Here is an 11984-nt window from a genome sequence, read left to right as displayed (position 1 = left end):
GCCCGCCACCACGCCCGGCTAATTTTTTTTTGCGTTTTTAGTAGAGGCGGGGTTTCACTGTGTTAGTCAGGATGGTCTCAATCTTCTGACCTCGTGATCCGCCTGCCTCGGCCTCCCAAAGTGCTGGAATTACAGGCGTGAGCCACCGCGCCCGGCCTATGTTGGTAGTCTTAACACCATAAAGAACATATTTTAAAAATGTAGGAACAAATTGGGAAGGCCTCACTCTCTTCGCTCAGCCTACCATACCTCTCTGGAAATTTTTTTCATCTTTTACCTAAACAAATGCTTTTTAAAAATGTAAACACAATTATTATTCATGTGTCTCTGAAAGAGCTAATTAAAGTAACCTATTAAGATACTAAATAATAAAAGTAAATTATTGTCAGAGTTTTAATATAGGCCTGGGCATCCGGCCCTAAAAAGTTTCACTTAAAAAACTTAAGCATTCTGATTTTTTTATTTATCAACGTACCCTTGTGCTTGAAATTATTTTTATACTTTCTATTTTTAAAAAAGGTTTTGTTGCCCACTCTCCCCACCACCACCAGCTTCCCGACTTTTGCAAAAGTGAGGGAAGTTGAGATTTTAAAAATAGTAGATATTATGCTTAACCGGTGTTATGAGTTAATGATAGCAGAATAGTGAAATACTGAATGTTGTAGATGTTTAGGCTCTTAAAAAAGCCTGTCCAGTAAGTTGTGGGAGAATAAAATTTTAGGTTGCAATTTGAATAAGTTTAAATGCTACATTTTATGATATGGAAACTAAATTTTATTTGGGAAATTAAAAGCGTAACTTGTTATTTCAGAAACGCCATCATTTTTGCGGCCTCTGTTGGACCGAACGGTAACCAAGGGAGAAACGGCCGTCCTACAGTGCATTGCTGGAGGAAGCCCTCCCCCCAGATTGAACTGGACCAAAGATGATAGCCCTTTGGTGGTAACCGAGAGGCACTTTTTTGCAGCAGGCAATCAGCTTCTGATTATCGTGGACTCAGATGTCAGTGATGCTGGGAAATACACATGTGAGATGTCTAATACCCTTGGCACTGAGAGAGGAAACGTGCGCCTCAGTGTGATCCCCACTCCGACCTGCGACTCCCCTCAGATGACTGCCCCATCGTTAGACGATGACGGATGGGCCACTGTGGGTGTCGTGATCATAGCCGTGGTTTGCTGTGTGGTGGGCACGTCGCTCGTGTGGGTGGTCATCATATACCACACAAGGCGGAGGAATGAAGATTGCAGCATTACCAACACAGGTGTGTAAACAGAAGCTTGGCACAGGTCACGGGAGTCATGTGTATTTGTGGTTCTGCAAATACTTCTAGAACGTGTGTCTTGCAGTCTGAGTTCATCTCAGAAGGGTAACTCATTTTTTTCAAGCTGCGGAAATATGGTTCGCTAAAAATAACACTCCAGCCCCAAATAAAGCTGATGTTTAAAGATTAATACTCTTTGTTAAAATGACATCAGAATATCCTGTGACTATGAGATAAAATCCAAGTCACTAACTAAAATATTTCTAACTCCTTCATAAGGTAGTGATGGAGAACCAGAAACAGCCCTTTAATGATGAAGTTTACTTTCTGCAGTAGTTGTGTGTCTTGTGTATGTGTGTGTGCATGTACTTAGGTTGGATTTTATTAGTGGAAGAGGGGCTGTGACTTGATTAGTATGTGCAAAGTCAGATATTGATTGATAATATTAAGCAGAGAATATGGCAATAATCAAGCTTAATTTGAAAGCTTAGATACTGTCCCATGAAAATTCTTAAGCCTTCAGCCTTTTAAAAAATCTTTTTAAACATTTGTTGTTTTGAAATTTGGGAGGTGCATCCAACGGGTGATAAAATGAAAAGTCAGCTTGTACTTCCCGGAGCAACAAAGTCCTAATTTACCATTCCAGAATACTGTACAATCGAGATGGTTTTGCCACAGTAGATCCCCCCTAATTTGATGTACACAGAAGCCAAAATTAAGTCTATGCCATTCCCCTGGGATACCTATGGGACAATTACGATCATTCTTGGTTAATAAAATGCTGCTGTTTTATTACAGATGAGACCAACTTGCCAGCAGATATTCCTAGTTATTTGTCATCTCAGGGAACGTTAGCTGACAGGCAGGATGGGTACGTGTCTTCAGAAAGTGGAAGCCACCACCAGTTTGTCACATCTTCAGGTGCTGGATTTTTCTTACCACAACATGACAGTAGTGGTAAGTGTTTAAAATGAACGTGGGCTGTAATTGTTTTGAAGTCAAATGGTGGAAGACTCAGATATGATATTCATTTTCACAAGATATTGATAACACTGACATTTAGGACCTGGCCCAAGATCACTAGCAAAGTTGAAATTGTATAGTTCTATACCCTTCTCTTAAATACTAGGAAACAAAATAAATTTTTGTTTCTAACAATAAAAACAGACTAGTGGGTTTAGAAAAATGTAATTATTCCACGTGTAAAGGATGTTCGTATATTCTTTATGTTATAAATGTTCTTTGGCCCTGAACGTTCTCCTTCCTTAAATGATATTAACTGGTTACATGAATGGGCTTAACAGTCAAATGGTTTACATTATTTTCTTTTGAGAAGTCTATTTTTTGTTTATTTATTTTTATTTATTTATTTTGAGACGAAGTCTCACTCTGTCACCCAGGTTGGGATGCAGTGGCGTGGTCTCGGCTCACTGCAGCCTCCACCTCCTGGGTTCAAGAGATCCTTCTGCCTCAGCTTCCCAAGTAACTGGGACTATAGCCATGTGCCACCATGCCTGGCTGATGCTTTCTTTTGTTTTGTATTTTTAGTAGAGACGGGGTTTTGCCATGTTGGCCAGGCTAATCTGGAACTCCTGACCTCAGGTGATCTGCCCACCTCAGCCTCCCAAAGTACTGGGATTACAGGCGTGAGCCACCGCGCCCAGCCTCTTTGAGAAGTCTAATTCTGACCCTTGCTTTCAATGCTGCATGGTTTTGAGAATAATAATGGAGACAGCATAATACAAGAGCACAGGTTTTGTACAAGACCGACTCCTACTACTTACTCCATGTACTGTGGGGCATGTGGAGTACTTTCTGGTGAGGTACTTGTGCAAATGAAATGAAAATGGAAAACTATGTGGTGCTAGGCACATATTAAGGGCTCAGCAAGTGGAAGCCATCGATGTTATTCTAACATATATGTTAAACCAACTTTTCCCATAAGTATTTATTATACGCTCTGTGCTAGACATTGTAGTTGGGAGAGAAGTATATTTGTTTTCAATTTCACAGTTTCATCAGAGATGAGATAAATTAAAAGTGCTTGGCAAGTCACAGATAGCATAGAGTTAGAGGATCTGAGCATAGAAGTGAGTATTCTGGTTTAAAATTTTTAAACCCCACTGTAAATTTTTGCAGTTTTTTGGTCTATGTGATGTTCTAGTCAAACTTTCATCCATAAATATGGAAAATGCCAAAATTGGGGAGAATGTTGAATGGCACTTGAATAATTGGATCAGTGACTAAGACTTTTGTTTCAAAGGGACCTGCCATATTGACAACAGCAGTGAAGCTGACGTGGAAGCTGCCACAGACCCGTTCCTTTGTCCCTTTTTGGGATCTACAGGCCCTGTGTATTTGAAGGGAAATCTGTATGGCTCAGATCCTTTTGAAACGTATCATACAGGTAGGTAAATTTTCTTGCCTGAGTACAGTTCTGTTTCTTAGAGACTTCTAGGTGTGCTAACCATAATCTCCTTCTGTTATTACCCCCAAATTAAAAAGGTTGCAGTCCTGATCCAAGAACAGCTTTAATGGACCACTATGAGCCCAGGTACATAAGGAAAAAGGAGTGCTACCCATGTTCTCATCCTTCAGAAGAATCCTGCGAACGGAGCTTCAGTGATATAGCATGGCCCTCACATGTGAGGAAGCTACTTAACACTAGTTACTCTCAAAATGAAGGACCCGGAATGAAAAATCTGTGTCCAAACAAGTCCTCTTTAGATTTTAGCACAAATCCAGAGCCAGCGTCAGTTGCCTTGAGTAATTCTTTCATGGGTAAGTTTATTAAGTTATCAGGTACCTCGTCTGAGGATCCATACTCCAAGTTGTATGTGAGAGAGCAATGAGAGCCTTGAATGTCAAACTGGTAAAAAATGGTTTCTTGAATGAGGCTGCCATGACATCCGACTAAGTCATGTAAATGCCTCTAAAAGCAAAGTCAGAGGTGGGATTTTACTTGATGATGTGTTTAATCTGTAACTAAGCCTCAGGAGCTTTCTGGGTAGCACTGTGTGTGGCATCTACTCCAAGACAAGGGTTTGGGGAGGACTTAGGAGCTCAGCTTGTCAGCCATGTGGAAAAAGTGGTTTTGGGCTCCCACGGCCTTTGGGGTGGAGTTGTGTGCTCTGCATGATTGTGGTTTAGTATGTCTGGTGGCTTCCAAGTGAACCCGCAGTCGAAGGGTGGAAAACAGCATCCTACCTAGCAACAACTGTTAGTCTGACAAGCTGGACTACCTTTGGCAAAGAAAACCAGCCTTAAGGTCCAAGTCAGTGGTGTTAGATGCTGGCTGGCACTGAGATTAGCTTGTGAATTTTTTCGTCTGATGCATGGGGATAATAGGATGGAAGAGCTGAGGTCATCTTTTCACTGAACGGAGAGATGGGAAAATCAGCCACAACTTGCCATGTTGACAATAAAAAAAGGGAGAATTTTCAAATATTTTACCCAACTTCTATGAAATGTTATGTTTTATCACAGTGTAATTATTTATATTCCTTTCTGGAAAAAATTAAAATAATATGTTTTGTATGACTGAGGCAAGAATTTGATTCAATTGAGTAATATTTTGCTACAGTTAATGAAGCAAGGGCAGGACATAGGTTTATTTTGAAAGAAAATTTGTATATTTAGCTCCAGTTAATTGGATGTTACTGTCCAACGCATCCTTCACCGAAATTGGTGGGCTCTCAGCTAGGATATGGGGAAACTTATATTGGGGAGCTTTATTGCATGACCATTAACATCACTGCAGGTCACAAGAAATGATAAATAAGAGATGCATTTGTTCAGTGAATGTAAATATGAGGGAGGGCAAATGTCTTTTGCTCCATTCTAGAAGTGATCTGTCTGTAACACAGATGTACATGTATGAGTGCCACAATGTGGACTTGTAGAAAACACTTACTCATATTCATGGGGTAAGATGTTTCTTCATTTGCAATGGGTTTTATTGATTCATATGCTAGCAAAGGGACCCCTGTGCTCAAGGTGTTTCTTTCTTTCAGGTACATTTGGAAAAGCTCTCAGGAGACCTCACCTAGATGCCTATTCAAGCTTTGGACAGCCATCAGATTGTCAGCCAAGAGCCTTTTATTTGAAAGCTCATTCTTCCCCAGACTTGGACTCTGGGTCAGAGGAAGATGGGAAAGAAAGGACAGATTTTCAGGAAGACAATCACATTTGTACCTTTAAACAGACTTTAGAGAACTACAGGACTCCAAATTTTCAGTCGTATGACTTGGACACATAGACTGAATGAAAGGAAAAGCTTAACATACTACCTCAAGTGAACTTTTATTTAAAAGAGAGAGAATCTTATGTTTTTTAAATGGAGTTATGAATTTTAAAAGGATAAAAATGCTTTATTTATACAGATGAACCAAAATTACAAAAAGTTATGAAAATTTTTATACTGGGAATGATGCTCATATAAGAATACCTTTTTAAACTATTTTATAACTTTTTTTAATGCAAAAAAGTATCTTACATAAATTAATGCTATAAATCATGATTATTTTATGTATTTTTATAATGCCAGATTTCTTTTTATTGAAAATGAGTTACTAAAGCATTTTAAATAATATCTGCCTTGTACCGTTTTTTTAAATAGAAATTACTTCATTATGTTTTGCACATTATATTTAATAAAATGTGTCAATTTGATGCCAAGCCCCATTTATACAATAACAGTTTTTATTATTTTCAGCACAACTTAGGCTTAATTAGTTCACATTATGACGTCTCAAACTGATGGGAATTTTATTTTAGCCCGTTAAAGTACGAACAAAAATGACCGTTCTTTCTACCTGCCAGGATTGTTGTAATACAGATTGAAATCAGATTGTGCATATGCAAGCACAATTGTAAACGAGAAGGAGCTACAGAGATTTAAGGTACATTAATTTATTTCTAAACCTATGAACAAAAAAAGATTTGTTGTTATAATCTGGTGTAATATAGTACAACTACCATTCCATCAATCACTGCTCAATTCATGATTCTTTAATTATAATAATGGTTTACATGGTCCAATGCCTTATGCTTATCAAGTAGTTTCACTTTTGCCGCCCCTTTTCTTACAACAAGCGAGTGGTTTATTGCACATGTCTATAGCTAAAATGGCTATTGCAGAGGTGGACTTTCATGCGCTGTTCCAGGTTATAATGAGATGCTGCTAGAATTGTTTTCTGTTTTTATTGATTTTCTGCTGGAAGAGCAGTTTGTATATAAATGGTACTTCTAAGCTAGTCTTGAACAATTACCGAAATATTTTCTTTGATCATCAAGGTTTGGTTAAAAACTAAGTATAAAATTTGTTACTTAAGCATATAAAACTATTTAAAACATTTGTTTTAAAACAGTATTTGTAATTACATGACAGGCATATATACACAGAAAAATGAATATAACAATAGTTTCAAAACTAGATGACACAATTCAAAATAATTGAATGGAAAAGCAATTCAGTTTAATTCAGATTATCAAACTTTCTTCTTTAGTAAATTCTAGCTCATATGTGTAGTTTAAAGAAAAACCCTCTTGCTCAATATAAATTGGCACAAAAGGAGCACAATAAGCTTTAAAAATCAGCTAACCTTCAAGGTGTGAATTTATGCCATTGTCTTGTCTTTGAACTAAACTGAAAGCAGCTATTCAAAAAGCGGATTCTTCTTAGAGAATATGTCGAGGGTAAAGTCTTCCAGCTTTTAGTAAGTTTTGAGCTTTGTTGCTTGTGAGCCAGAAGCCTGGAACCCAGATTGCAGTCGATTTTCCTGCTTTAATTTAGACGCCAGAGTCAAGAGTCCAAGACAGGAAGTTGATCCTTCCTTGGGCCACCAGTGACTAAGTACAGAGAAGTAATTTGGTATACTTTGGCTTGATCATATTGCCAGATTTTCAAAATTTTATTGTTAATTTGTCTTCATTATTGCCAGATGGGGCCTTTTTCAGTTATTATGAACTTCTTTTAAAGGATTTAATTTTTCCATACTTCAGCACAAAGGTTTAAATCATTAATGCTTGAAATTCAAAAATTAGATTCACTCTACATCAATATGATTTTACCCTTTTACTGTGTGTATGTGCTGAAATGTGTGAATTAGATGTAATCTTAACTGTCTGGAGAAAGAGTAGGAACTTGATTTCTCTTTCACAATTTGCAGGAAAAGAATATATACAATTTTGAGACTCCATATTAAATTAAAATGAATTAGTAGGTGGTACGATAGCCTAAAATAACATAGACTCAATGTAAAAAGCCTAATGTAGATAAATGTCACATTGCTTGGAGGAATGCTTAAAAATTCCAGTTTAATCATCCTATGCTTTTTGATATGAGTTTATGTACAATATATCTTAAAAGATGTTCACAAAATTTCTGTATTGTTTTTATCTTAATTCCACTATTGGCACTAATTGTAGGATATTGGGGAAGAAAAGCATTCCTTTGTTCTGACAAAATTTTATGAAAGTTAAGTATCTGGAATATATATAATTTATTTTCACAGCCTTTCTACAAAAAGAAACCAAAAGTTATTGGTCACAATAGAGCCATACTACTTTTTAAAGATTGACAGAAGAAAAGAAAGTGGTTTGGTGTTTGTACACAACTTGGGAGGCTTTATTTCTTTCAATTCAATGTGATAGGAAGTAATTTATACCCAATATTATGATAGATGTGCTATACTGGTATTCTTCAAGAGAGTGGGAACCACATGTCCTTGCAAAATACCTGAGCTGTCCTTCCCACTCTTGCAATCTGAAGTGATCAGATTTATGTAATAGGATAATTTAGAACTCATCGTTTAAGACAGCATTCTATTAACACATTGGATAACACAATACCCTGCCAAGAAAACAGTTAGTCTTCAAAGAGAGGTACAGTTTCTTCATGAATTGAATAATTTTCATACTCCAGAAATATCTAGGTGCCAGAACTTAACCTTTTTCATGGAGCATTTCTTAAACAAATGTGTAATAGGAAAGTCCTGAAATAATTATCTTGCTTGGTCTCAAATGTGAGCTAAAATGGCACAGAAGTATTTTCATTGGTATTTTATTTTAGTAGAGAAGCGGTTTTGCCCACATATTTTCTGAATTATCTCAATAACTTGGGCCATTTGGTTTTTTTGTTGTTGAAAAATCTGTTACTGAATGGGATGTCTTTTGACAAAGAAATTCTATTTTACTCAAGGTATATTATTAAGATAAAACATGAAAGTCTATGTTGTAGGCCGCGGTGGCTCAAGCCTATAATCCCAGCACTTTGGGAGGCGGAGACGGGCGGATCACGAGGTCAGGAGATCGAGACCATCCTGGCTAACACATTGAAACCCCGTCTCTACTAAAAAATACAAAAAACTAGCCGGGCGAGGTGGCGGGCGCCTGTAGTCCCAGCTACTCGGGAGGCTGAGGCAGGAGAATGGCGTAAACCTGGGAGGCGGACCTTGCAGTGAGCTGAGATCCGGCCACTGTACTCCAGCCTGAGCAACAGAGCCAGACTCTGTCTCAAAAAAAAAAAAAAAGTCTATATTGTAGATTAAAATGTGCATAATTTATCAAGTTCATTCTCACTATTGTAAAAATTACAAGTTCATTTTTCATTCCTATTTTTTTTAGTGTCAGATCTGGATTCCATATCTGCCTATGTGATGGTTGATACCCGTGAATACCAGAAAAGTTAAACCAACATTCACATGTAGCTTTTAATTAAAATTACATGTTTTAATTAAAGACATTTTAAGAATACATTTTAAAGAATACAAAAAGGGAATTCACAACCATACAATTCTTGCTTTTCTTCTATAATTTTTTTGTATACCTTTGTTGGGTTTCATGTTGAACTTTGGCTTCTATTTTACAAGTTTAACCTTTTTCTTAACTCTTTTTTTCTTCAGTACAACACCTAATACTTTTATGAGGTTATTCTAGTTGTTTTGGTGGTTATTTTGAGATTACTTCCTATAGCTTTGTTTTGATCTAACTACAGCTCAGAGTTGAAATTTGGTAACAATACACTCAGTTTTCAAACATTTCTTATGCTCTGGTGATGTGAAAAATGAATAAAATCTTATTCTAATTATCAGTGGGACGGGAAACAGGTTCATGAATAAATACTTACTATTGATGTGTTAAATGCTATAGCTCAGTAGGCCCTTGTAACTGGCAGTGATTGTCTCCAAATGTTTACTTTCTAACTACTACCTGGAAGTGTTACATGGGCCTCACCAGCATGTCCCAGGTTAAGCCAATTATCTCTTTTCTCCACCTGCATTCCACAGCAGTTCCAGTTCTGGTACTGTCTTGTTTAATCACTGTAATCACCATGCCTGATGGTTTTGCTCCTGAGTTTTCTCAAGGCTGATGATACCTTCCCGCTTATCCCATTGCCGCAGCTGAAGTTCAGCCCCTTTGTAGCAGTGTTTTAACTCATCTTCTCCTCCCTTGTTTTATCTAATCCATTGTCTTTGCTGTCACCAGAAATACTTTTTTTTCTAAAGTAAATCTGAATGGGTCGCCTCCCTGTTTGAAAACCTTCGATGACTAATTTTAAATCCTAGTTATGTCATATAAGACCTTTCGTACACATCCCTGCTCACCCTTCAAGCCATGCTTCTCATCACTCCCGAATGTTTTGACCATACAGTACTCCTTATCCACCCCTATGCACTGTGTCCTTTTATAAACTAAACATCATTGTACATATTTCATATTGAGTTCTGCAAACATTTGAATGGCTACTGTGCTAGGTGCTATCTTAGATGCTATAGATACCGTAACGTTACTAAGACAAATATTATCTCAAGAAAGTGCTAGATAAACAACAAAACTTTTGTCCTGAAATGTTTTTTCTTCTTTCTCACTTGGCAGAATTCAGTTCTTCCAAGACAAAGCTTTTGCTTTTACCCCAAGCATAATAGCTGTTTTCCCATAGAACCCTGTGAACCATCTGATAAAATCACAGAGAAGCAGCTATTACTAAGCCAGCTGTGATGTCATTGTATAAAATACTAAAACAGTTAACCTCTGTGTTAATCAGATACTTTCTAGGAAGAAATGAAGTGAAAAGATCTGTTTTTGACAATCGCCAGGTGATGTGGTCTAGCACTTAGCCGTGTAATCACATGATGAATTAGATGATGTGTGGGCACTTAGCAGGAAGTCAACTTGTGCAGTTTACTAAAGGTAAACAGGTGGCCACGTGCATCAAGAGATGTTTTTCTTTTCTGTGGAACACTGAGTGGCTCCAAGTTAAAAAGTATGGGGTTTATGGGGGAACTATAGGGATGTAGCTGGAGTGAGAAGTTGCCGTCCCTCTTTTGTCCTCAACTATAAATTTGATTGTGAGAATCCTATAATGCAATATCCATCTTCCCTTAACCTTGCCTCTATGTTATCCCCTCTCTTATTTTTCTCATTCAAACGTCTCAAAATCTTAGTTCTTTTTCAGCCTGGGAAGATCAAAATTTGTTCATGTTCAATTGAAATTGCTTTTGCCAAGATCGCCAGTTTTTCTAACTTCCACACTTGACCATATGTTTACAGTTTTTATTTTACTGGACTAATACATTGTTGTAGCACCTTAATGAAACTCTACATTTTCCTAGTCCTACTTACCTTGCTGGTCATTTTCCTTGGTCTCTTTCATTACTGCATCTCTCATGGCCCACTTCTTAAAAATCAGTGTTACTCAAGGTTTAACTTGCTTGGAGTGTCTGATATCTGTCTATTCTTTACGAAGTTAATTTTTTATTTGCTTGGTATATTTTTCCCAGTTTTGTCATTTCCAATCTTACTGTGCCATTTCTGAAGTATGATTTACATGAAGTATATGAAGTAGGCAAAGAAACAGAAAGTAGAATAGTAGTTACCAGGGGCTGGCGGGACGGGGAAATGGGAGTTGTCGCTTAACGGATATAGATTTTCAGATTTGCAAGATGGAAAACTTCTGGAAATCTGTTCCTGAACAATGTGAGTATGCTTAACATTACTGAGCTGTACACTTAAGTTTTAAGATGGTAAGTTTATGTTGCGTTGTTTTAATCACAATAAAAAAAATTGTGTCTGTTATAATCAAAATATACTTAAAACTTTTCCCAACATGGTCATCTTTAGTTTTTTATAGGCGTGTGTATTAGGGTTCTACAGAAAAACAGAACCAGTAGGAGATATATATGGATTTATTATGGGAATTGGTTTATGTGATTATGGAGGCTAGGAAGTCCCACAATATGCTGTCTGCAAGCTGGAGAACCGGGAAAGCCAGTGGTGTAATGCAGCCTGATCCAAAGACCTGAGAACCAGATGATGTAACTTTCAGTCCAAGACCTAAGGCCTGGGAACCTGGAGCTCTGATGTCAAAGCACAAGGATAAGATGGATTTCCCAGCTCTACCGCAGAGTGAATTCACTTTTCTTCCCGTTTTTTGTTCTGTCTGGACCTACAATGGATTGGATGATGCCTGTCCACATTGGTGTGGAGGGATCATCTTTACTCAGTCCACTGATTCAAATCCTAATTTCTAATGGAACCACCCTCAAAAACAGAAATAATGTTTTGCCAGTTATCTGGGTATCCCTTAACCCAGTCAAGGCGACATATAAAATTAACCATCGCAGTGAATTCATGCTATTATAATTTGAGAATTATGAATACATTTGGAACAATGTCTTTTTTTTTTTTTTTTTTTTTTTTTTGGTTTTTGGGGGTTTTT

At 37.3% G+C, this 11984-nt stretch overlaps 1 protein-coding gene across 1 annotated transcript in view; it reads left to right on the top strand.

The window, feature by feature from the left end:
- LRIG3 (leucine-rich repeats and immunoglobulin-like domains 3) overlaps window positions 1–5941 on the top strand; it is a 52698-nt gene extending 46757 nt beyond the window's left edge. Inside the window, exons 14-18 of the mRNA XM_011971455.1 lie at window positions 812–1264; window positions 2063–2221; window positions 3528–3671; window positions 3770–4045; window positions 5278–5941. Of these exons, the coding sequence (XP_011826845.1) occupies window positions 812–1264; window positions 2063–2221; window positions 3528–3671; window positions 3770–4045; window positions 5278–5522 (1277 nt within the window). The 3' untranslated portion in view covers window positions 5523–5941. The remainder of the gene's footprint in view (window positions 1–811; window positions 1265–2062; window positions 2222–3527; window positions 3672–3769; window positions 4046–5277) is intronic.
- The last annotated feature ends 6043 nt before the right edge of the window (window positions 5942–11984 follow it).

This window comes from Mandrillus leucophaeus, unplaced genomic scaffold (assembly GCF_000951045.1).
Source record: "Mandrillus leucophaeus isolate KB7577 unplaced genomic scaffold, Mleu.le_1.0 Scaffold1222, whole genome shotgun sequence".
Classification (NCBI taxonomy): Eukaryota; Metazoa; Chordata; class Mammalia; order Primates; family Cercopithecidae; genus Mandrillus; species Mandrillus leucophaeus.
This window is presented reverse-complemented; position numbering and strand designations above follow the sequence as displayed.